Raw genomic sequence first — 21,477 nt, forward strand, 5'->3', positions numbered from 1 at the left:
GAATAAAGGCTTTGAGTACACACTGGATTCAAATAAAGGTATTACAGGCATAACTCATTATAATTTATTTTACAACTAAATAACAAAAAAGCTACTAGCTGAAAAGAACAGTGGAGATTTGTTTTCCAGTATTCTTTGATTTGGACTTCCCTACCCCCGCCCCTTGCCAACTGAGCTCACTTCTCACCATTAGTCCAAAATGCTGACTTCTCTCCACCAGGCCTTCTGGCACACCACACCACCGGCCTCTCCAGTTCAGAGAAAATAGTGTCGGGCCTGTGGCTCAACAGTCTTTATCCTACTGTGGTTCCAGCTTCGGTGCCTAAGTACATGCCTTTGGTCACTGGAGACTTTTAAACAGCACCAGCTGGTGCTCTGGCTGATTTGGACCTTAAATGCCACTACCCGCCAGACAGGGGGCTCCAACTGGATTCCAAATCTGTTCCTCAAATTATTTTTCAAAAAAGATTTTTGAAAAAGAAACTTATTAGAACAAGGCCATCTTAGGAATGTTCTCAAATAAAGTCTCTACGTCAGCTTTTGGCTGATATTTAAAATTACGGATAATGAATATGACCTCCCCATCAGGTGTGAGGCGAAACCAGCAGCTTCTGGGGCTTGGTCTACAGTGTTCAGAAAAAGGCAGTGCCTTAAAGAGTCAGACTAGTGACGTCGCAGCCCCAGTGGCCTCTGTCAATGAGGCCTTGCCAGTCCCCAGCGGACAGACACACAGTGTCCAGCACCAGTCCTCGGGCCCTCCCCTCTTCCTGAGATGCAGAAGCAGGATCAGTGCGAGGGGAGCAAGCAGCCGGTACTTCTGCTGGAGGATGGCTGCAGTACTCTCCAAGGCACGGCCTGGACGAATGATGTCAAACTTTCCAGGTACAGACAAATCAACCACAGTTGAGCCCAGGCGATACTCCGGGCTCTGGCCATCCCCAGTTGGTCCCCCATCAATGACCAGGGACAGCTGAGGCCAGAGGTCCTGGAACTCCTCGCCATTCAGAGAACTGGCCTGGGAGCTGAGGTTGGCACTGGTGAGAGCGACTGGTCCCCCAAACACCTGGACCAAATCCTGTATGAAGGCATGGTCAGGAATCCGGATGCCTACAAGAGGAGTAAAGGGGTTCAGGTCCTTATTGAGCTCCTCCGAGCGTTCCAACACCAGGGTCACTGGTCCTGGTAGTAAGTCTTTCAGGAGTCCCTCAGGTACCCTCACATGGCAGTACCCGTAGACGTCGGCCACGCGGCCCAGGCAGACGGCCAGCGGCTTGGCCTCGCTGCGGCCCTTGAGGCGGTTCACAGCGCCCAGTGCCGCCGAGCAGCTCGCCGAACAGGCCAGGCCGTACAGCGTGTCGGTGGGGACGGCCACCACGGCGCCAGCGCGCAGCTCGGCCACGGCGGCCCGCAGCGCCTCGGTTCAGCCGGCGCGCTCCAGGCTTGCGGCCCGCACGGCCCCACTCCCCGGGAGCCGCAACAGCCGGGCCCCTGGCGCCGCCGGAGCAGGGCTCGGCGGGCGGAGGAGGCAGCCCCTCCGGGCGGAGCCCCCCGGCCCCTCGCTCAACCCCACGGTGGCAGCCACCGTGGCCCTCAGCCCCGTGCACGGATGCGCCGGAGACATCCCTATATGCCATTATTTTTTAAAAATAGTAACATGAATTTTTTTATTATGTTGAAAGTTCAGAAAATACAGGTATGCAAAAAGAACAGTAAAATTTCGTGTGTGTGTGTGTGTTTAACTGATTGAGCTATCCAGGTGCCCCAAGATTTCATTCCTTTGCTGGCCGAGTAATATTCCTCTGTGTGTGTGTGTGTGTCTCACATCTTCTTTATCCATAGAATGGAGTTTTCTGTTTCTGCAAAGAACCATTATTGAGATTTTGATAGCAATTGCATTCAATATGTAGATCACACTGGGTAATGTTGACATTTTAACAATATTAAGTCTTCTGATCCAATGGGAATAATAGCACATTATTTTGGTTTTTTTTGTGAAGATTCAAGATCAAGTTCATGGCAAGAACCAAGCCCACCAGTAAAATTAGTCCATCACTTTCTAACTTTGATTATTTGATGAAATAAAGGATTATTGACCCATGATTAAACTAATAACCTAGTAATGTAGTTTCTTCTTTTTTCATGGTAGATATCCCAGAGGAGGAAGCCAGATATTGGACCTACAAATTGGAACAAATCAATGTCTTGGGAGCTGACAGTGAGGTAGGAATTGCCTTATTTGCAATACAGAGAGATGGGGAAAATTTCTTTCTAGGACACTATAATTTGCCAAGGGAGGGACCCAGGAGCATGTTAAAAAATGAAGGAATTTAAGCTGCATTAAGGAAAGAAGGCAACTGGAAGATCACTGGACATTCATTAGAAGGACCTGTCTCCCACTTTTTCTATTTTTCTCGTTGTCCCCCATAAATGGCTGAGTTGGCATTTAGTCTGACTCTAGACTCTGAGTGAGAGCTTATACTAGGGCAACTGTCCTCTTGTTACACAGATGAGCAGAAGGCATTTCGTCTGCTAATCCCCAGATTTTTGGATGTACAGTTGACCCTTGAACAATAGGAATTTGAACTGTGTGGGTCCACTTGTACACAGATTTTTTTTTTTTTTTAAAGATTTTTATTTATTTGTCAGAGAGGGGGTGGAGAGAGAGAGAGAGTACAAGCAGGGGGAGCAGCAGGCAGAGGGAGAAGTAGGCTCCCCGCTGAGCAAGGAGCCTGATGCGGGACACTATCCCAGGATGGTGGGATCATGACCTGAGCCCAAGGCAGACGCTTAACTGACTGAGCCACCCAGGCATCCTGTACCCAGATTTTTTTTTTTTTTTTGGATAAACACTGTGCTGTAAATGTATTTACTCTTACGATTTTATTAACATTTTTTTCCTCTAGCTTATAAGAATACAGGATAGAACACATATAACATGCAAAATATGCTTTAATTGACTGTTTATTGGTAAGGCTTCCAGTCAAAAGTAGGCTATTAGTAGTTAAGTTTTTGGGGGATCAAAAATTATATGTGAACTTTTGCCTGTGTGGAAGGTCAATGCCTGTAACTCTCCATTGTTCAAGAGTCAACTGTATATTGTTATTTGTATGTTATTTTTAGGGATGCTTAGGGTATTACATTGCTTGGTCCTGTCTTATCTCGAGAGAGAAGTCTGGTGCACAGAAGGGAACACAGTCAACTTAGTCTGAGCCATCAGGAATGGGGGATGTGTTTGTTATTGGTGGTGAAGGGAAAAGATAAGATTTTCATTTTTGGGCATGTTGGGCTGTTAGAAAATTGGTCTGATTATAAGGTAGAATTTGGAGTGCCAGTGGATATTTCAATGGAAATGTCTGATAAGGAACTTTAGGAAAGAATATGAAACTCAGGGTTAGATAGGGTGAGGAGCTATAGGCATAGAATTTGGATTCATGAATGGTAGCATTGATTCATAATGGTAGCATTTGGAGTCCCAGGAATAGAAGAACTCACTCAGGTAGAATATATAGAAAGTATTGAAGAGGAATGAGGACAAAACCTTGGGGGAACATCAAAGATAGAATATGGAAAAAAAACAAAGAGATGGAGAAAGAGTTGCCTGAAGAGAGCAAGTAGGAGAAAAAGGTTCATGGAATAAAGGAAAAAAGGGTTTTAAGGCAGAAATTCTTGATACTGTCAAATGTTATTAAGAACAAAGATGATAAGTAATGAAATGGAGCTGTTGCACTTGGCAATTAATGACCAGTATCTTTGGATTAGTGCAGGAAGCCAAAATGAAGTGTTTTGATGAGTATATGGGTTTCCTAAGGCTGCCATAACAAAGTACCACTAACTAGGTGGCTTACAAAAACAGAAATTTATCTTCTCACAATTCCGGAGGCTAGAATTCTGAAATTAAGCTATTGGCAGGGTCAGTTCCTTCTGGATGTTCTAAGGAATTGTCCTATGCCTCTCTTTTGCCTTTTGGTGGTTTTCAGTAGTCCTTGCTGTTCCTTGGCTTGAAGATACGTTGTTCCAATCTCTGCCTCTGTTATCACATGCCTCTCTGTCTCTCAGTCTGTCCTCACAATGTGTTCTCTTGGTGTGTCTCTGTCCAAATTTATATTTATGTTATAAGGGCAACAGTCCTTGGATTAATTGGATTACATCTATAGAACCCCATTTACAAAAAAGTCACATTCACAGGTACTGGGGATTAAGACTTCATCATATTTTTTTGAGGTACACAATTCAACCCACAATGAGTTAAATCAAAGATGAAGAAATGGAATTTGTGACAAGTGCAAACTACTCTTGTCAGGGTTTTCTCGTAATTTAACTGAATCCTCTATAGGCTTCCTATTATTAAACTACATAACTCTTCTCATGCCCAAGCCAACATCTCAACTTTTCTTGTTTATTGAAATCTCCACATCTTTCTTTTTCCCCTGATAAATGCCAGATCGACACTATCTTTGTATCCATTTTACCCTTCGTGCTTTTTGTTTTCCCATAGCTGGTATACAGTTTTCCAAACTCCCATCTTCTTTTTTTTCCTAGTAGAGAAACACATTGCTGAATGCCTAGCTGGCTCAATTGATAGAACATGCAACTCTTGATCTTGGGGTTAAGTTTGAGCCCCACATTGGGTGTAGAAATTACTTAAAAATAAAATCTAAAAAAACCCCCCACATTGTACTTTTGATTTTATAGGCTTACTGTGTGTCACTATGTAGAATCAGATGAAGAAGTTAAAACAATAAAAAACCAAATGTAACTTATACAAATATTGCAGAATTTTATAAGTTCTAAAAATGGTGGTTCTTCGTCTGTGGTTCTCAACTTCCTCTAAGATTTTTGCTTTTTGTTTCTATTCTAGGATTTGGAGTTTACTAAGTTTACCTCTTCTATTCCTTCCTTTATAACCCTCTTGTTGTTTTAAATTTTTTTTTTTTTTAAAGATTTTATTTATTTATTTGAGAGAGAGAGAGTGAGAGACAGCATGAGAGGGAGGAGGGTCAGAGGGAGAAGCAGACTCCCCGCTGAGCAGGGAGCCCGATGTGGGACTCGATCCCGGGACTCCAGGATCATGACCTGAGCCGAAGGCAGTCGCTTAACCAACTGAGCCACCCAGGCGCCCCCTCTTGTTGTTTTAAAGATCTGTTTATTTAAGGGAGGGTGAAAGAGAGAAAGGGAGAAATGTGGGTGTAGGGGCAGAGGCAGAGGGAGAGAGAGAATCCTCTAGCAGACTCCCTGCTGAGCATGGAGCTGGATGCGGGGCTTGATCCCAAGACCCTGAGATCATGACCTGAGCCAAAATCAAGAGTCAGCTGCTTAACTGACTGAGCCACCCAGGTGCCCCATCCTCTTGTTTATTTAATAGTTTTTTGAAATAGAATTCACATACCATACAGTTCACACATTTAAAGTATACAATTTAGTATATTCAGAGTTGTACATCCTTAGAATATTTTCATTACTCCATAAAGAAATCCTGTGCCTTTAGCCATCATATTCCAATTCCCTCATCTTCTGAGTCCTAGGCAAACACTGATGTACTTTCTATCTCTCTACATTGGCTTATTCTGGACATTTCATATAATGGAATTATACAGTATGTGGTTCTTATGATTGTCTTCTTTCCCTTAGCATAATATTTTCAAAGTTTCTTCCATGTTGTGGCATGCATCACTACTTCATTCTGTTTCATTGCCAAATAATATCCCATTTATGGTTACACTGCATTTAATCCATGTATCAGTTGGTGGACAATTGGGTTGTTTCCACTTTTGGCTGTTATGGATAATGCTGCTATTAACATTGATGTACAGATTTTTTTGTTTGGACATTAGTTTTCTCTTGGGTATACACCCAGGAATGAAATTGCTGGATCACACGGTAACTATGTTTAACTGTTTTAAAAATGCTAGACTTTTTTTCCAAAGTGGTGGTACCATTTTACATTCCCACCAGCAATGTGCAAGGGTTCTATTTTCTCCACATCCTTGCTAACTCTTATTGAATATAGCCGTCCTATTGAGTGTGAAGTGGTATCTCATTGTGATTACCACTTTATTTAAAATTTTTTATTTTTATTTTTATTTTTTTTTAAAGATTTTTATTTATTTATTCATGAGAGACAGAGAGAGAGAGAGAGAGGCAGAGGGAGAAGCAGGCTCCCAAGGAGCAGAGAGCCCGATGCGGGACTCGATCCCAGGACTCTGGGATCATGACCTGAGCCGAAGGCAGACGCTCAACCATCTGAGCCACCCAGGCGCCCTATTTAAAAATTTTATTACTGAGATTTTCTACCATGAAAAATATATAGAATTACTCTATTACTCTTCCTTCTTTTTTGCTGGAATATTTTAAGACCAATCCCAGACATCATCATGTCTCACCCATAAATACAGATGTATACATCTTTATTAGATAATGCCTTAAAAAAAATCCCACGTGCCTTTAACACATCACATTTAATAATTTCTTTTCGTTTTCCTTCCTTCTCTCTTTTTTTTTTTTTGAGAGAGAGCATGAGGTTGGGGAGGGGGAAGGGCAGAGGGAGAGAGAGAATCTCAAGCTGACTCCATGCCCAGTGCAGAGCCCGATGTGGGGCTCCATCTCAGGACCCTGAGATCATGACCTGAGCCAAAATCAAGAGTCAGATGCTTAACCGACTGAGGCACCCACATACCCCAACATTAATTTCTTAATGTCATTTAATACTTACTGACTTCAGATTTCCTTTATTGTCTCAAATCTGTATTTTTACAGTTGATTTGTTCAATTCAGGATCCAAACAAGTTGTTCATACTATGTTTCTTAAATCATTTTTACTCTATAACTGTTTCCTCTTCCCCCATTTGTTTTATAGAATGCTACATATTCTGGATTTGGCTGATGATCCCCAAGGTTTCATTTACCATTTTCCTCTATCTCAGATTCTTCCTTTAAACTGAAAATTGTATCTAATAGTTTGAGAATTAGATTGAGACTTAGATTGAAGTTTTTTTTTTTTTTTTGGTAGGGCGATGTTGTCTTATCTCACTTTAGTGATGTTAAAATTCAACAGTGGAGATGCATGTATTACTTCATTTACTTTCACAATAAACATCATCCATGCGGAAAAAAAAATTCAGCAGTGGATCAGTGGATTCAACTGGTGTCAGCCAGTTTTATCCATAATAAAACCTTCCCACCAGACTTTTCTCACCTGGTTTTAGCAGCAATCATTGTTATTTTAGTAGGGCTTGCAAAATGTTGATTTTCTGATTATAAAAGAACTTTCTCTTACAAGGTATTTGGTTCACTTGTAATAAAGTCTGTTCAAGAAAAATATTCTCTTGGGCGTCTGGTGGCTCAGTTGGTTAAGTGCCTGCCTTCGGCTCAGGTCATGATCCCAGGGTCCTGGGATCGAGTCCCGCATCGGGCTCCCTGCTCAGCAGGGACCCTGCTTCTCCCTCTCCCTCTGCCACTTGTTCTCATTCTCTCTCTCTCTGTCAAATAAATAAATAAAATCTTAAAAGAAAAAAAAAGAAAAACATTCTCTTTGTCCATTTTCAAAGTAATAGGCAACTTCCTAAGGCAACAAATGCGTTTTCTTTTAGTGGTGTATCACTATGAATTTATGGATTTTGATAGTGATTTGTTTCAATCCATTGCAGTCATTATTCTTTTTGATACTAAAATCTCATCTTGGTTAGTGGGATCTTCTTCAGGTTGGATTGTGTGTGCTTTTTCTTTTTTCTTGTTTTTATCACGTAAAAATTTTAAGGAAACATAAAAATAGAGGGAATAATAAAATGAAATCTGTATACTTATTCCCAAATGATTCAGTAATTATCAAGATCTTGTCATATTTGGCCACAAAATCATTTAAAAAAACACAGGGTCTTATCTGTTTATTCTCAAGTGTATATGTAACAGTTTTCATACACAGGAACCCCTTGGCTCAGAAGCACTGAGTCAGGTTTGGCTTAGGGATCTACCATTTGATAGAGTTGGATTGTACCACCATTTATTACTTTTCCTACTCATGGGCAATTAGGTTTCCACTATTACAAATGTATGCTACAGTGAACATCTTTGAGTCTATTTCTCTGTGTTTATGTATGAGGGATTCTCTGAATATATACCCAGAAAAGTAGAATTTTTTGGTTGTTGGATAGGCTCTGTTCAGTCTTACTAGATATTGGTAAATTGTTCTCCAAAATAATTGTACCAATTTATATTCCGTTTTCCTGCTTCTCTGTATACTTACTGATACTTGATATTACCAGATTAAAAATTTTTGCTAATTAATGGGTTTAGGCCATTATTGTTTTAATTTGTATTTCTCTGTTTATTGGTGACATCCATTCATTCATTTACTCAACAAATAACGTAACCAAACACTAAATACCAGGCATTGTTTTAGATGTTTGGTAAAGGTCAGAGGTTAAACAAAGATCCCTGTTCTCATAGATCAAATAGAAGGAAACAGACAATAAGCAGGAAATGAAATAAATATGGTGTTAAAGTATGAGAAGTACTGTAAAGGGAAACCTATTTTCTCCGTGTAGGTTTTGCATTTCTTTTGTTAGATATTTATTCCTAATCATGTGTTTTTTTTAAAAATTACATTTTCTAATAGTTCATTACTGTTGTGGTGAGCGCTGTGTATTGTGTAAGACTGATGAGTCACAGGGGCACCTGGGTGGCTCAGTCGTTAAGTGTCTGCCTTCGGCTCGGGTCATGATCCCAGGGTCCTGGGATCGAGCCCCGCATCGGGCTTCCTGCTCTGCGGGAAGCCTGCTTCTCCCTCTCCCACTCCCCCTGCTTATGTTGCCTCTCTTGCTGTCTCTCTCTCTGTCAAATAAATAAATAAAATCTTTAAAAAAAAAAAAAAAAAAAGACTGATGAGTCACAGACCTGTACCCCTGAAACAAATAATACATTATATGTTAATAAAAACAAAACAAAACAAACAAACATTACATTTTCTAATAGTTCATTGCTGTTATAAGGCAATGCTTTGGTGCTCATTTTTAGTATTGACCTTATTCAGCAACTTTTTAAATTTTATTTTAATTCCAGTATTATTAACACACAACCTTATATTAGTTTCAGGTGTACAGTATAGTGCTTGAACAATTCTAGGTATTACTCTGTGCTCATCGTGATAAGTGTACCCTTAATCCCCTTCACCTAGCTTATTCCCCACCCCGCCAACTCTCCTCTGATAACCATCAGTTTGTTTTAAGAGTCTGTTTGGGGCGCCTAAGTGGCTCAGTCATTAAGCATCTGCCTTTGGCTCAGGTCATGATCCTGGGGTTCTGGGATCGAGCCCCATATTGGGCTCCCTGTTCAGCAGGAAGCCTGCTTCTTCCTCTCTGACTCCCCCTGCCTGTGTTCCTGCTCTCGCTATCTCTCTCTCTGTCAAATAAATAAATAAAATATTAAAAAAAAAAGAGTCTGTTTTTTTGTCTCTTTTGTTGTTGTTGTTCATTTGTTTCTTAAATTCCACATTTGAGTGAAATCACATGGTATTTGTCTTTCTTTGACTTATTTCATTTAGCATTATACACTCTAGATCCATCCATGTTGTTGCAAATGGCAAGATTTCATTCTTTTTTGTGGCTGATTAATACTCCACTGTGTATATGTACTACATCTTTTTTATCCATTCATCTGTCTATGGACACGGGTTACTTCCATAATTTGGGTATTGTAAATAATGCTGCTATAAACAGAGGGATACATATAACCTTTTTTTTTTAAATTTAATTTAATTTTTTTTTAAAGATTTTATTTATTTATTTGAGAGAGAGAGAATGAGAGACAGAGAGCATGAGAGGGAGGAGGGTCAGAGGGAGAAGCAGACTCCCCGCCGAGCAGAGAGCCCGATGCGGGACTCGATCCTGGGACTCCAGGATCACGACCTGAGCCGAAGGCAGTCGCCCAACCAACTGAGCCACCCAGGTGCCCCATATAACCTTTTGAATTAGTGTTTTCACACTCTTTGGGTAAATACTCAATGGTGGAATTGCTGGATCATATGGTAGTTCTATTTTTAACTTTTTGTGGAACCTCTATACTGTTTTCCACAGTGGCTATACCAGTTTGCATTCCCACCAACAGTGCCCGAGGGTTTCTTTTTCTCCACATCCTTGCCAACACTTGTTTCTTGTGTTTTTGAGTTTAGCCATTCTGATAGGTGTGAGGTGATATCTCATTGTTTTGATTTGCATTTCCCTAATGATAAGTGATGTTGAGCATCTTTTCGTGTGTCTGTTGGTCATCTGGATATCTTCTTTGAAGAAATGTCGGTTCATGTCTTCTCCCTGTTTTTTAATTGGGTTATTTTTTTGGTGTTGAGTTGTAGAGGTTCTTTATATGTTTTGCATACTAACCCCTTATTGGATATGTCATTTGCAAAAATCTTCTCCTATTCAGTAGGTTGTCTCTTTGTTGATCTTTTTCCTTTGCTCTGCAGAAGCTTTTTATCTATTTATTTTTAATTTTTTAGAAGATTTTATTTTTTTATTTGTCAGAAAGAGTATGCGCATGTGCGCCAGCACAAGCGGGGAGAGTGGCAGGCAGAGGGGAAAGCAGGTGCCCTGCTGTGCAAGGAGCCTGATGTGGGACTCAATCCCAGGACCCTGGGATCTTGATCTGAGCTGAAGGCAGACGCTTAACCAACTGAGCCACCCAGGCATCCCAAAGCTTTTTATTTTTAAAAAAATATTTAATTTTTTAAGGTAAGTTCTTTGAACTCATGACCCTGAGGTCAAGAGTCCCATGCTCTATCAACTGAGCCAGCCAGGTGCCCTAGAAGCTTTTTAATTTGATGTAGTCCCAATAGTTTATTTTTTCTGCAATTCTTAATAGTTTTACTAGTTTAGAGATTCTCTTAGATTTTTTTTTGTGTAACTAGTTCCCACATCTTTGAAAATAAGAATAGTTTTTAATCTCTTTCCAATCTTTATGCTTTATTTTTTTAGCATTTGAAGTTTTATACATATATTTTTATTAACAGACTTTATTTTTTTTACAGCAGTTGTGGATTTATAGAAATGCTGAACAGGGGGCGCCTGTGTGGTTCAGTTGGTTAAGCATCTGCCTTCGGCTCAGGTCGTGATCTCAGGGTGCTGAGATGAAGCGCCCGTCAGGCTCTCTGCTCAGCAGGGAGCCTGCTTCTTCCTCTCCCATTCTCCCTGCTTATGCACTCTCTCTGTCAAATAATTAAATAAAATCTTAAAAAAAAAAAAAACAAAAACAAAAAAAAAGAAATACTGAACAGATGATATGAAGTTTCCTTATTATCTCTTTTTCACCCCTCCCTATAATTGTACCTCTTATTAACATCATACATTAGTATAGTAGATTTGTTATAATTAATGAAGAAATATTGATATGTTATTATGAACTTAAAAGTTAATGTTTTATTATATTTTATTAACTACAAATAAAATGAAAAGTCATGGTTTTTTCAAGTTTCCTTAGTGTTTACTTCATGCCTTTTTTGTGTCTCAGGATCTCACCCAGGACATTGTGTTACATTTAGTTGTCATCTCTTGGCTGGTCATTTTCTCAGACTTTGCTTGTTTTTGCTGTTCCCTTATTTTAAAAAGTTAATTGCATAAAACATCCAGTGTAATTTTTAATACTTGGAGTGAAAGTGGGAACCTTTTTTTTTTTTATCCTGACCATAAGGGGAATACTTACTAAATCCTAAAGTACGATGTTTGCTATAGGTTTTGATAGGTACTTTATCAGATTAAGGAAATTCTATTTTCTTGTCTAAGAATTTTTGTCATGAAAAAGTAAGGGATTTTATCAAGGCTTTCTGCATCCATTAGGCCACAAAGTTTGTCTTTAATCTGTGTATTGTGTTGAATTACATTAACAGATTTTCTGATACTAAACTATCCTTGCATTTAAAGCACAACTGGTTATGATATATGGCCATTTATATACCAATATATATGCATATGCACACATACACGTATCTATTTACATAGTAACATTACAACACTCATATATTATGGATAAATAATATGTGATGGATTTAGTTTAGTAGTATCAGATTTTTCCATTTATATTCATGATGAGATTGGATATAATTATGTAGGACATTTTGTTTTCCTGGGGGAGGTGTGTATTTTTTTTTTTTTAATTTAAATAAACTCTACCCCCAATGTGGGGCTCAAACTCACGGCCCTGAGATCAAGAGTATGTTCTACTGACTGAGCCAGCTAGGTGCCCCTCTGGGTTTTTTTTTTTTTGGTACATATAGATAATAGATTTTTCCTTAGCTCTCTTAATATTTTTAATTAGGCTTTAGTTGGTCTTCGTCTTTCTGCTTTGAGCCTGTAGGATATTCATGAAATATGTCTTCTGAAAATATCTACTCTTGTCTCTCTCTTTTTTTTTTTTAAAGAATTTATTTTTTGGGCGCTTGGGTGGCTCAGTTGGTTAAGCAACTGCCTTCGGCTCAGGTCATGATCCTGGAGTCCCGGGATCGAGTCCCACATCGGGCTCCCTGCTCAGTGGGGAGTCTGCTTCTCCCTCTGACCCTCCTCCCTCTCATGCTCTCTGTCTCTCATTCTCTCTCTCGCAAATAAATAAAATCTTAAAAAAAAAAATTAAAAAAAAAAAAAGAATTTATTTTTTGTCACAGAGGGAGAGCACAAGCAGGGGGAGAGGCAGGCAGAGGGAGAAGCAGGCTCCCCGCTGAGCAAGGAACCCGATGTGGACCTGATCCCAGGATTCCGGGATCATGACTGAAGCCGAAGGCAGATGATTAACCAACTGAGCCACCCAGGCATCCCTCTACTCTCATCTTTTAAATTTGAATTCTTCTAGTTTAATATTTAAAGTTACAGAATTTGGGGGGTTCCTGGCTGGCTCAGTCAGTAGAGCGCATGACTCTTAATCTCAGGGTTGTGAGTTCAAGCCCCATGTTGGGTGTGGAGCATACTTAAAAAAAATTAAAAATTAAGTTTCAGAATTTTCTCACTGTTAGATCTGTGTACTGCCTACAAAGATCATCATCATTTGTAATGGTTACTATTTATAACTAAGTCTGTTTTTTACTTTGGAGTGGTAGGTTGCCTAACCTTCAAGAACTTTTTGAGCATTTTTATGATTGGCAGATTTACTATTACTATTGTTTAAGTTGTGCTTAACTTCACATTATTCCCTATTGGAATTAGTAATAGCAGTATCTACCTCTGATATTTGCATCATAGTTTATTGCTGATAAAGTACTTCACATATAAAAGTATATTTACATACAAAACTGTTTTGTATTTTGTATTCAACTACTTGAAATGCCCTTTACCATTAATACTCCTATGTAAGCCACCATAAACCTTTGTCTGGATTATTGCAATAATTAGTCTTTCCTTCTTGTTCCCTATAGTTCACTTCACATAGCAGCCAGAAAGACTTTTATTTTTTTATTTTATTTTTAAAGATTTCTTTTATTTATTTATTTGAGAGAGAGAGTGAGAGAGAGAGAGAGCACAAGAGGGGGGAGTGGGAGAGGGAGAAGCAGACTCCCTGCCAAGCAGGGAGCCCGATGCGGGACTCGATCCAGGGACTCCAGGATCATGACCTGAGCCGAAGGCAGTCGCCTAACCAACTGAGCCACCCAGGCGCCCCCAGAAAGACTTTTAAAGTGTAATCAAGGGGCACCTGGGTGGCTCAGTCATTGGGCGTCTGCCTTCAGTTCAGGTCATGATCCCAGGGTCCTGGGATCAAGCTATGCATCGGGCTCCCTGCTCGGCGGGGAGCCTGCTTCTCCCTCTCCCACTCCCCCCTGCTTGTGTTCCCTCTCTAGCTCTCTCTCTCTCTGTCAAAAAAAAAAAAAAAATCTTAAAAAAGTGTATTCAATTCAAGTCATAACCCTCTTGTGTTTAAAATTATAAATGGCTTCCCAATACACTAGAATAAAATCCAAACTCTTTACCATGATATACAAACTCTGTCAAGGCCTTTGTACATAATGGGTACTCAAGAACTATCTGCTGAAATTGCGCTACTGGGTATTTACCCCAAAGATACAAATGTAGTGATCCGAAGGGGTACATGCACCCAGTGTTTATAGCAGCAATGTCCACAATAGCCAAACTATGGGAAGAGCCAAGATGTCCATCACAAGATGAATGGATAAAGAAGATGTGGTGTATATATACACAGTGGAATATTATGCAGCCATCAAAAACCCCCCACGATATCTTGCCATTTGCAATGATGTGGATGGAACTAGAGGGTATTATGCTAAGCAAAATAAGTCAATCAGAGAAAGACATGTATCATATGATCTCACTGATATGAGGAATTCTTAATCTTAGGAAACAAACTGAGGGTTGCTGGAGTGGTGGGGGGTGGGAGGGATGGGGTGACTGGGTGATAGACATTGGGGAGGGTATGTGCTATGGTGAGTGCCGTGAATTGTGTAAGACTGTTGAATCACAGACCTGTACCTCTGAAACAAATAACACATTATATGTTAAAAAAAAAAAAAAAAAAGATAGTAGGAAGGGAAAAATGAAGGGGGGGAAATTGGAGGGAGAGATGAACCATGAGAGACTATGGACTCTGAGAAACAAACAGGGTTCTAGAGGGGAGGGGGGTGGGGGGATGGGTTAGCCTGGTGGTGGGTATTAAAGAGGGCATGTATTGAATGGAGCACTGGATGTTATACGCAAACAATGAATCATGGAACACTACATCAAAAAAATAAATAGAGGGAAAAAAAAAAACCCCAAAAACTATCTCCTGAATGAGTGACTCATTCATTCACAGTGTTAGAGAGTTTTGTCTTGCCCAGTACAGCAGAGCATAATAATAAGTGGCAGAGTCAGGATGAGAACTCTAGATCTTATATTTGCAAATTGCTGGACCAAATTATGTCTTGAATCCTCCAATAGGCTCTGATCAAACTATTCTATATATTGGACTTGTACCTATGTTAACTTTGTTTATGCCTTTCTCTTCTTGTTGTGCCTTTACAAATCTTGCCCATCCTCAAGACTTGCATTTAGTTCTGCTCCCTTTTATAGAACTTCCTCTTTTTTTTTTTTTTAATGACTTAAGTAATATGTATTTGTTTTTTTGGTTGTGATGGTGGTGTTGGGTTGGGAAGGCTAGAATATAAGTGGGAAGGGGACTCTAGTAGGTATTAGATGTTGCATTACATGCTTAAATAAGTAATATCACTTCCCACATGACCTTGTGAGGGAAGAAGCACTATTACATTTTTAAAGATGAGAAAACTCCGTTTCAGAGAGGTTTTCAGTTCCATCATCCAAATGAGGAAAATCTTTACGTTATCCATAAGAAAACTCAGAAGAATGTTTCCTAAGCACTCTAAGGCTCCTCTAAGCCTTCTACAGCTGCCTGGCAGAGCTGGTACATACCTAGGTTCCCTTGGTCAAAACAGTCTCTCTGCTGTCCTGCTTTAGCCTGTTATATTGGGCAAGGGCCATATTTCATAGTCTGGCCTATATGTCAGGATCATACAGGGAAATCAGCAGGATGACTTGCTTCTGTTCAATAAAACTTTAGTCAAACGCTAAACCTTTTTACAGGTAGCTGTGATTGTTTTTCCCGCCCTGTATTTGGGCCTCTTACCTGTGTTTTTTTTTCCTCTTTCTTTCTCCTTTCTGTTTCTCTAGTATTCGATTCAAGAAGAAAGCCAGAGGAAGCCATTGCCCACTGCTGCCGCCCAGTGTTGTAAGTGAGAAATTTGTTTCTGAATATCATTAATCACAACTTTCTGTCAGTTCTCGAAACATGGCTTTTTTTGAGTTGGGGAGGGTGGAGATGTAAACAAAGATATTCTGGAAGCACACCTATTCAGGCCCATATCTCCAGTGGCTATCTAATCATTAGCTTTATGAAGAGTCCTTTTGGTTTTGTGTGGCTGTAGGCTGGGCAATGGTGCTCATCTTTTATCTCCATTTGCATGCTTTTACCATGGAGGAATGATTTTTCCCATTTTATCCTGTTTACCTATTACTGTTCTTTTTTTTTTTTTTTTAAAGATTTTATTTATTTATTTGACAGAGAGAGACACAGCAAGAGAGGGAACACAAGCAGGGGGAGCAGGAGAGGGAGAAGCAGGCTTCCCGCTGAGCAGGGAGCCCAATGCGGGACTCGATCCCAGAACCCTGGGATCATGACCTGAGCCGAAGGCAGTCGCTTAACCAACTGAGCCACCCAGGTGCCCCAAGAAAGTTTGCTATTTTTTATATGACTTATTGCTAACTTTTTTTTCCCCATATAGGACTTTAAATTTATCAAACATTTAGAGTCATAGGAGACCAGAAGAATCTGAATTGAAAACCAGGTTATGAATTAAAGTCTATAGGTCCTTTCCAGAACTCATAGTAATGAGCTAATTTTGATCTTTTAAATCTTTAAAAAAAAATTTTTTTTGAGAGTGTGTGTGTGTGTGTGAGGGGGAGGGGCCAAGGGGGAGAGAGAGAGAAATAGATTATTTTTTTTTTAAAGATTTTATTTATTTATTTGACAGAGACAGAGATAGCAAGAGCAGGAACACAGGCAGCGGGAGTGGGAGAGGGAGAGGGAGGCTTCCCGCTGAGCAGGCAGCCCGATATGGGACTCGACCCCAGGACCCTGGGATCATGACCTGAGCCGAAGGCAGACGCTTAATGACTGAGCCACTCAGGCACCCCGAGAGAGAGATTCTTTTTCTTTTTTTTAAAGATTTTATTTATTTATTTGACAGAGAGAGAGATAGCGAGAGCAGGAACACAAGCAGGGGGAGTGGGAGAGGGAGAAGCAGGCTTCCCGCCGAGCAGGGAGCCCGATGTGGGACTCGATTCCAGGACCCTGGGATCATGACCTGAGCCGAAGGCAGACGCTTAACGACTGAGCCACCCAGGCGCCCCCGAGAGAGAGATTCTTAAGCAGGCTCCATGACCAGCACAGAGCCCCATGTGGGGCTTGATCTCATAACCCTGAGGTCATGACCTGAGCTGAAATCAAGAGTCAGTTGCTTAACCGACTGAGCCACCAGGCACCCCTGACCTTTTTAATCTTTTTTTTTTTTTTTTTTGACAGAGAGAGAGAGGGAGCACAAGCAGGGGGAGCAGCAGGCAGAGTGAGAGGGAGAAGCAGACTCCCCACTGAACAGGAAGCCCAATGCGGGGCTTGATCCCAGGACCCCGGGATCATAACCTGAGCTGAAGGCAGATGCCCAACGATTGAGCCACCCAGGCGCCCCTGACCTTTTTAATCTTTTAAACCTTTCTCCAGGACTGCTAATGAGATGTGAAATGGAGCGATTGAAGTTTCACTTCCCATTCCTTCCTGCACCCATTTGATGAAGTGCAGTTGAAGTGATTAGAGATCAAATGCCAAGAGAGCTGGTGGAAATAAAAGGCCATAAATAATCAACAGGTTTGGGGCGCCTGGGTGGCTTAGTAGGTCAAGTGTCTGCCTTCAGTTCAGGTCCTGATCCCAGGGTCCTGGGGTCAAGTTCTGTATCGGACTCCTTGCTCAGCGGGCTCAAGCCCACTTCTCCTCCTGCCAACTTCTCTGTCTGCCTGCTTCTCCTTCTGCCTGCCACTCCCCCTGCTTGTGCTTGCTCTTTCTGTCTGACAAATAAAAAATAAATGAAATCTTAAAAAAAAAATCAAGTTTAATAATTTTCAAATGTTTATGGGCTAATATATTTTTCTGTGAATAGCCTGCTTAAGAATCTCTCTCTCGGGGTGCCTGAGTGGCTCAGTAATTAAGCGTCTGCCTTCGGCTCAGGTCATGATCCCGGGGTCCTGGGTCAAGTCCCAATATTTTTATAGCTCTTTTTTCCTCCACTGTATGATGCAGTCAGGAATCACACATTTTATTTGGTTGTCCTGACTTTTTAATATACTTTAATAATCATAAAAAAAATCCTTGCCTGTTTGGTCATTTATGACAGTGGTATATTTTTTTTCCAGTTAGAAAATCATTCGAGGGGTGCCTGGGTGGCTCAGTCATTAAGCGTCTGCCTTCGGCTCAGGTCATGATCCCAGGGTCCTGGGATCGAGCCCCGCATCAGGCTCCCTGCTCAGCAGGAAGCCTGCTTCTCCCTCTCCCACTCCCCCTGCTTGTGTTCCCTCTCTCACTGTGTCTCTCTCTGTCAAATAAATAAATAAATAAATCTTTAAAAAGGGGGAAAAAAAATCATTCGATTCAACAGTTCAATTTTTGGGACTTTAATCAAAAAGCAGATAAACATTTGTTTATAAAGATGTTGATTACAGAATATTTAAATAACAAAGTTTAAAAATGATATAGTTAATAGTAAATGATAATCACAAGACTGAGTATTATGCATTAATTTAAAATTATGCTCTGAATAATAAAAGGGACTGTTTATGAAATTTTAAAGGGGCCCCTGGGTGGGTCAGTTGGTTAAGCATCCCAGTCTTGATTTCAGCTCAGGTCATGATCTCAGGGAAGTGAGATCAAGCCTGCTTGGGATTCTCTCCTTCTCCCTCAACCCCTCCCCACTTACACACTTTCTCTCTTTCAAAATAAAATAAAATCTTAAAAAAAAAACAAACAAAAAGAAACTTTACATTAAAAAGTATATAAAACTGGGGCAGCTGGCTGGCTTAGTCAGAGGAATGTCAGAGGACTCTTGATCTTGGGGTTGTAAATTCAAGACCGATGTTGGGTATAGAGATTATTTAAAAATAAAATCTTTTAAAAAGTATATAAAACTTTCTGTATATGTGTGTGTATATGCCAGTTTCAACTAACAGGGACAAAGAAGGAAGGAATGAAGGCTCTTGGACTTCTTGGATTCTGCAGGATCAGACCATAGCATTATTTGGCTATGAACATGTGCTTTTCTTGAAGAAAGGAATGACTTGGAAGGTGATTCAGAGAATATCAGGGCTGCCACTCCCAGCACAGGCCCAGTGGGATGCTGTTTCCTTCTGTTTCAGAGGGAGGCCACTGAAAAGAGCCATGGGGGCAGAGCTATACTGGAGAGCTGTGGGGGTGATGGTGCTTACCCCAGTGGGTCTGGAAGTTGGGACATCAACCAAAGAGAATTATTCTACAGCCTTAAGATCTAATGTAACTTGCCTTGCTAGGTTTTGGACTTGCTTGGGACCCATCAGCCCTTCCTTCTTTTCTTTTTCTTTCTTGTAGAATGGGAATCTCTCTCTTAACGCCTGTCCCTCCCACCATTGTATTTTGGGAGCCTGTAACTTGTTTGGTTTCACAGGTTCACAGCTGGAGAGGAATTTTGCCTCAGGATGAATCATACCTGGAATCTCACTCATATCTAATTAGTTGCTATTTAAGCGAGACTTTAGACTTTAGGATTGATCTGGATTTAAGACTTGTGGAACTGATGGGATGGAAAAAATGTATTTTGCATGTGATAAAGACATGAATTTTTAGGGGGCCAGAGGTGGAATGCTGTGGGCTGAATTGTGTTCCCCTAAAATTCATATGTTGAAGCCCTAACCCCTAATGTGATTGTATTTGGAGAGAGAACCTGTGAGGAGGTGTTAAACGTTAAATGAGGTCATGGGGGGCCCTAATCTAATAGGACTGGTACCCTTTTAAAAAGAGGAAGAGACACCAGAGCTCTTTCTACCACATGAGGACACAGCAGGAAGGTTGCCATTTTTAAGGTAGGAGAGCTGTCACTAGAAATTGAACCCTGCCAGAACCTTGATCTTTGACTTCTCAGCCTCCAGAAACTGTGAGCAAATAGATTTCTGCTGTTTAAGCACCCAGTCTATGGCATTTTATTATGGCAGCCTAAGCAGATTAATACATGTATATAAATGTATTTATATAATTAGGGGAATATCTGGAAATAGACATACCAAAATATTAATCAAATTTGTCTCTGGTATGTGGGATTGACATTTTTTTTTGTTCTTCCAATTTTAATCTAAAAGAAATCAGTAAGTAGTTCCAAATGAAATTCCAGCAGGTTATTTTGAAGGACTCAAAAACTTACATTTATATGGTACTACCTATTTTTTTCTTCTTGTTTTAATTCAGTATAATTAACATAGAGTGTTATATTAGTTTCAGGTTTAAAGTATAGTGATTCAGCAGTTCTATACATTACTCATTGCTCATCATGATAAGTGTACTCTTAATCCCCTACAGCTATTTCACCTATTACCCCACCCACCTCTGCTCTGGTAACTACCAGTTTGTTCTCTATATTTAAGAGTCTGTTTTTTTGTTTGTCTCTTTTTTTCTTTGTTCATTTTCCTTCTTAAATTTCACGTATGAGGGGTGCCTGGGTGGCTCAGTTGGTTAAGCGTCTGCCTTTGACTCAGGTCATGATCCCAGGGTCCTGGGATCGAGCCCCACATCGGGCTCCCTGCTCAGCGGGGAGTCTGCTTCTCCCTCTGCTCCTGCACTCTCTCTCTCTCTCAAATAAATAAAATCTTAAAAAAGAAAAATTCCACATATGAGTGAAGTAATATGGTATTTGTCTTTCTCTGACCAACTTATTTCACTTAGAATTGTATCCTCTAGATTCATCCATGTTATTGCAAATGGCAAGATTTCATTCTTTTTTATGGCTGTGTTATATCCCATTATGTATACCATATCTTCTTTATCCATTCATCTATGGCATTATGACTTTTTTTTTTTTAAGATTTTATTTATTTATTTGACAGAGAGACACAGCAAGAGAGGGAACACAAGCAGGGGAAGTGGGAGAGGGAGAAGCAGGCTTCCCGCGGAGCAGGGAGCCCGATGTGGGGCTCGATCCCAGGACCCTGGGACCATGACCTGAGCCGAAGGCAGACGCTTAACAACTGAGCCACCCAGACGCCCCTCTTCTTCAGTTTCTTGATGTGTAAAAGGGGAGAGTTGGTCTAAATGGCCTTTAGGTTTCTTTTCTTTCTTTTTTAAAAATTTTTTTGTCCAGGGTGGGGGCGAACAGCATGGGTGATAACATTTTTAATTCCTGTGTGTGAGGTAAACCGGGGTGCTTGGGCCAGGCTGGTGTTGATCTCCAACGCCTGGCCATGGGATACAGCTGGGTCCTTGGGCAGGCCTCTGTAGCTGTCATCGGCCCAGGTGACCTCGTGGTCAGGGTACATGGCTTTGATCTTCTTGGTGGAGATGGAGTGTTGGGACAACCATAACCGATGGAATAGCCATACACGTGGATCTTCTTGTCCTGACTCTGGTGGGAGATGGGCCCGCCTTCCAGGCACTATAACTATAGCCCTTCTTCTGCATCTTGCTCGATAGTTTGTCATAGATGTCAGTTGAAGATGCCGTTGGAATCAATGTCCACATCAGCGATCTGGGCGAGGTCTGCTGCCACCATGTTCCCCACAGCCTGCCCGCCCCTGCAGACTTTGTTCTCTAGGTTTCTTTTAGCTGTCATATCACATGACCCTATAACTTCCTAGTACTGAGATACCTTCACAGGTGTGGTCCCTCTACTACCTTTTCTTTTAGGGTCAGTCATCTGCAGTTACTTGTGAGATGCCTTCA

The 21,477-nt window shown here is 40.8% G+C and overlaps 2 protein-coding genes across 5 annotated transcripts in view; one reads left to right on the forward strand and one right to left on the reverse strand.

The window, feature by feature from the left end:
- The window catches only part of UNC13B (unc-13 homolog B), a 209,075-nt gene that overhangs the window by 60,954 nt on the left and 126,644 nt on the right, over positions 1-21,477 (forward strand). For all 4 annotated transcript variants that reach the window (XM_045882625.3, XM_045882623.3, XM_054509271.2 and 1 more), the window contains 2 exons: positions 2,147-2,220; positions 15,645-15,702. In XM_045882625.3, the coding sequence (XP_045738581.2) occupies positions 2,147-2,220; positions 15,645-15,702 (132 nt within the window). The remainder of the gene's footprint in view (positions 1-2,146; positions 2,221-15,644; positions 15,703-21,477) is intronic.
- LOC129046068 (threonylcarbamoyl-AMP synthase-like) lies at positions 659-1,621 on the reverse strand. Its single transcript, XM_054509533.1, is given in 1 exon segment — positions 659-1,621. A coding segment is annotated over 1 exon segment (963 nt).

Source organism: Mirounga angustirostris, unplaced genomic scaffold, assembly GCF_029215605.1.
Source record: "Mirounga angustirostris isolate CCGP_5_RB_7025 unplaced genomic scaffold, mMirAng1.0.hap1 SCAF_15, whole genome shotgun sequence".
NCBI classification, from domain to species: domain Eukaryota; kingdom Metazoa; phylum Chordata; class Mammalia; order Carnivora; family Phocidae; genus Mirounga; species Mirounga angustirostris.